The sequence below is a fragment of the Chrysochloris asiatica genome, unplaced genomic scaffold (genome assembly GCF_000296735.1).
Source record: "Chrysochloris asiatica unplaced genomic scaffold, ChrAsi1.0 scaffold00039, whole genome shotgun sequence".
Taxonomy (NCBI): Eukaryota; Metazoa; Chordata; class Mammalia; order Afrosoricida; family Chrysochloridae; genus Chrysochloris; species Chrysochloris asiatica.
The window spans coordinates 16,350,335-16,355,107 of NW_006408557.1; the positions used below are offsets into that span (position 1 = coordinate 16,350,335).

General features: G+C 39.5%; 1 protein-coding gene across 1 annotated transcript in view; it reads right to left on the minus strand.

The window, feature by feature from the left end:
* Positions 1 to 4,773, minus strand: part of ABHD12 (abhydrolase domain containing 12) — a 94,646-nt gene that overhangs the window by 38,746 nt on the left and 51,127 nt on the right. Inside the window, exon 3 of the mRNA XM_006860672.1 lies at positions 2,095 to 2,200. Coding sequence (XP_006860734.1) covers positions 2,095 to 2,200 — 106 coding nt within the window. The remainder of the gene's footprint in view (positions 1 to 2,094; positions 2,201 to 4,773) is intronic.

Below are 4,773 nucleotides of genomic sequence, written 5' to 3' on the forward strand. Positions count from 1 at the left end.
AAGCTCAGGAACAGCCACCTACGGTACAACTCTGTCTCTTCATACGTTTAAAAAAAAAAAAAGAGTGAAAAGCAAAGAAAATTGAAGACATTCCATCAGTCCAATGGGCTAACGGAAAGTGTGACCATCAATCTGCACAACCCTGACACCAGAATCAATCAATGGTTCCAGTTCTAGACTACCACTACTGTAATAGTTAAGGCTTTGTTTCAACTTGACTGGGCCAGGCTTCCCAGTGGTGTGGCAGCTGAAATGTGGCTAAGCCAAGATAAGATCTCAAACAGTGTAGTTAACTCTATGATGCTTGGTGCAGGGTAGTTATTATTTATTATGGCCCTTCTAGCCAGATTTCTCCACTTTGCAATATACTGTACATCCTAGACTCTATGTCTTTGATTATGGACCCATTTTGAAATGTGAGTTGCTAAGAAGTAAAGATTAAGGTGGGGTTAAGGACTTGTATGATGCTATAGGATCACCACTGGACTGTAATCCACAAGGTTGGCAGTTCGAACATACCAGTTATTCCTCAGAAATCCTATACAAGGTCGCTATGAGTTGATACTGCCTGGCGAGGAAGGTGGAATAGAAAATAAGAATCATAGGGAGGAAGTGCAATAACTGATATTACATGGAGAGGATTGTGATCATTGAAATGAAACAAATTATTTGTTGAATATAAAACCAATGATCTGGTCGATAAACGTTCACTCAGTTTACAATAAAAAGTTAAAAACCAAAACAAAAAATGGGTTCACGCACAACAACTGTGAGGACGGCACAGGATCAGACAGTATGTCCTTCTGTTATGCATACGGCTACTACGAGTCCAAACCAACTCAATAGCACCTAACAACATCTGAGTGAAAACTCTGATCAACTCCTCAATTCTTTAAAACACAGACACACAGATAAACCAACAAGAAAACTGACCAAGTTCTACTACATAGCCCTGAGCCAAACAAATCAAACATTCGACAGAAGACAGAATATGGAAGTGTCCAATATGCATACATTGGTCAGTCAGTGGTAGAGTAAATCAGGACAGAAAATGACATGAGATTTTAATTCATGAACCAACTTCTAAGCACAGAAACCTATGTCATTTTAGATTCATTACCAAGGGCCAGGTCTTCCTGGCATTACTAGGAATGTCTGAATTCTATTTAAAACTATCCTGATGCTATTCTTATGTAATTAAGAAGCTTCTCACATACACAGTGCTTTTCTAAGACAGCATAAAGAGCCTTTATGGCTCCTGAAAAATAATGAGAGTTAAAGAAAGAGCAGTGGTTCAGAATTGCTTCTGACAGAAGAATGAAAATGCCACAGCAGGCTGGTCAATCATGTACAAAGATTCTGTTATTTGGAAACACCCACTTGTTTATAGCAGAAAACATTAAAATGTATCTCACGGAGACAAAAATAAGTCACCAAGCTTAAGTCTAATTTAAATTTAACCTTTTTAGGTTAAATTTTTTCTTTCCCAGAAATAAAGTTCTCCGCTTCTAGACTGAAAAGTTAATCACTCCCCTCCTTGCTATAAAACATCTACCTTTACATTTCCGACCCTCATAAACAGCCCTGATAACAATTATTCACTATTGTATCACAAGGGACCCGTCTGCATTATTTTTTTAAATAAATGTTAAGAAGACAACAAATGATACCATCACCAGTTGCCAAAGCATGTTAGATATGAGAAGAAATCAAGCCGGTTTCACTATCTAGAAACTTGCCTGTTTGAAAAGTAAAGTTTACCGTTAAATATATGCTTGTGATTTTTTGCTTAGATTCTTGTCTATTCTAGCTTGTTGTTTGTTTTTTTCTTTCCCAGAAATAAAGTTCTCTACAAAAAATAACCCAATTCACAAAGTCTTTGCTGTTTTAAAAAACTCCAAATAAGAGTTTATTTCATTTAAAAATTTTTTTATACCATTCAGATCAAACATAGCTGAGGATTTCCCTTGGAAAAGGAAAGAGTAAAGATAAAAATGTACAAGCACTAGTTTCAGAATCTGACATCCAGGTCAGTGTCAATGCCACCCAGGGCCCCCACCGTCTCCTAGATACCTGGGTGCCTATCAAACTCACCAGACACCTATTTTCACATCTTCCTCTGGCTGAAGGTAATAGTTACAGGTATGATTCAAGCCTTGATCCTGAGGCTTCTTCAAGTCAATGAAATAGGGAACCCTCACTGTAGAAACAAAGATGGAAATCTGGATTAGTAGGAGTGGATGGATAAGACACATACCTACCTATACACACGGCAGGGGTGAGGCTTTCAAAAAGTGTCAAGTTCTTTATCAGCACAACACTGCCAGACATGCTGACCCTCCAACTTCAACTGGAACACTGAGGTCATCAATATACTTCCAGTATGTGCAAGATTGGAGCACTAAAGCTGTTCAGAGAAAATGCAAATAAAGCAACATCGTCTAGGGCTGCCTGTGTTGTAAGTTGGCCTGAGAGAGGAGGCCAACAATTCTGTCAAAGTCACTCAAGCAGGTTAGGTTGAAGGCTGGAACTAGTGCTATCACAACACGGAAGGCCAGTGGATTGTGAAGTTCAGGCACATGAAATGCGTGTATCTACGGAATACTTTTCAGAGCTGAATGAAGACACACTGATTGATACAACAGAGTCCTAAAGTGAGCATATTGTTGTTGTTAAGTGCCATCAGGTCAGTTCCGACTCATAGTGACCCTATATAGGGTTTCCAAGGAGTGGCTGGTGAACTTGAACCGTCAACCTTGTGGTTCAAACCAACTTTGCAGTCCAGTGCATTAACCCACAGTACCACACCAGGATTCCAAAGTGAGCACAGATGATGCCAATAGGGCCCCTGTTGAGTAAACTCTGGTATACCCACACTATGGAAAAACACAGGAGCCTGATCTTATCTACTGACCTGAGAAAGATAGATGAGAGATAGTTAGATGAGATGAGCCAAGGGCTGAGGAATAAGGTCAGAAAACGTTCCCTTCTCCCAAGGGAGCAGACTCAACAGTCTATCTATACATGAAAGAGCTTCAACATTGTTACCACACAGAAGCAGCCAGAGTTTGGAGTTGGGGACAGTGCAGTGCAGGTGGAGACCAAGGTCACTTCTACTAGAGGGGAAGGTCCTGATCAGAGGCTGGCAAGATGGAGGAAGCCAGCTACATGGCCTGGGGAGTAAATCTCTGTGATTACTAGGGAGACAGTTACCAAGGTAGGTGAGGGTGTGGGTGAGAGAGAAACAGGGACTACTCAGTCACTGCTCCCAGGAAAGTGCCAGTCCTTTGGACAATTTTACAAAAGAAGCTCAGAAACAAAGATTTAAAAAATAGTAACAACAAAGTAAAAATAGCCTTGAAAAGATGCTGTAGGAGGCCTTACTGGTGTGCAGGACACATGTGGAAGGAAAGAGTTAAGGAAGGACTCCTCTCTGAGAGGCTTAAGATAGCCCCACTGCCACAAGCCTAGCCTTCCTCTTCAGTGCCATGGGAGCTGGACTAGGAGAACCGTACGTTCCTTTCTGGAATTTCTGCAGTCTCATTAGGAAATCAGCACAGAAAATCTGTAGATGTGGCTAAAGCAGTGCAATGGTCTATATGAAAAAAATCAATTCAATTCACTCATTTGCCAAGACCTTACTATATACCAGCCACTGCCCAAAAAGTCTCTCAAGGCCCATTTTTAGGTCTGCAGTCCTGAGAGCTGAATTCATAGGACACTCAAGTTAGTTTCGGGACTGGATGGGTTGTGAAGGGATACTGAGTCAGAAAACAAAACCCTTGATTGTATTATGTTACTAGTTCCTCTTACGTCTGTGCTTATCATAGTAGCAAAGACTTACAGATGATAAATTGTAAAAGTTCACCTACTTTTTGTTAGGAAAATCAAATTAGAATATTAAATGCAATTTTATAATTATTTTAATGAGACACCAAATTTTAAAACTTGTTTTAGATCTATAAACTATTAAATATTGACCTTGCCAATCCTTTTCCTCTTCCAGTACAAAGATAAATTCTTTTTAGCTTAGTGACACCAAAGTTTCTATGATCAAGTCTGTTACACTTAACATACCAAATTTAAACACCCCAGATGATGGAAAGAACCTGGATCCTTTGTGTTATTGCAGGTGACAGGATCTTAATTCTCTTACTCACCTATACCTAGCTTTACTCATCCCTTGCTTCAAATTCCTCAAGTCGCATTGCATTACATCAAATCACATTTCACAGCTCTCAACAGCTCTTTTCTCTCCTCTCTCTGCACCTTCCCTTTCTTTTTTCCAGTTTCCATCTTATTTTCACATCAAACCCAGCTTCCCAAGCCTCCAAACACAAGGCCCAAATCTACTTTTTGCAAGTAAAATATAACCGAAGATCAAGTCTAGAGTACACTAACCACATTTTTATAAGTCTCTTGCCGTAATGCTGTCACACAAATTTCCAAAGCATGTTTATGGAGCTGTGAGCTCCTGTTCTACTGAAAACAATTAACACCAGGTAGTTAGTTGTTCCCTTCCTCCTAGATTCATCTTGTAAGGGTAAATTATGGTTTTTTGAAGAATTATTCCCAGAAACCATATACCTGGGAGCCCTTTACCTTCTACTTCATAAGCTTGCCACTTCTACACCTTCCCTATTCCACCTTCTCCAAAGTAAATTCAGTGAACAACATGAAAGGAACACAACTTTGGAACACATGATACTCAAGTAAACTAAAAAAAAATTGCAATACCTATAAAGACAGCATATAATTCCACAAAAAATCAAA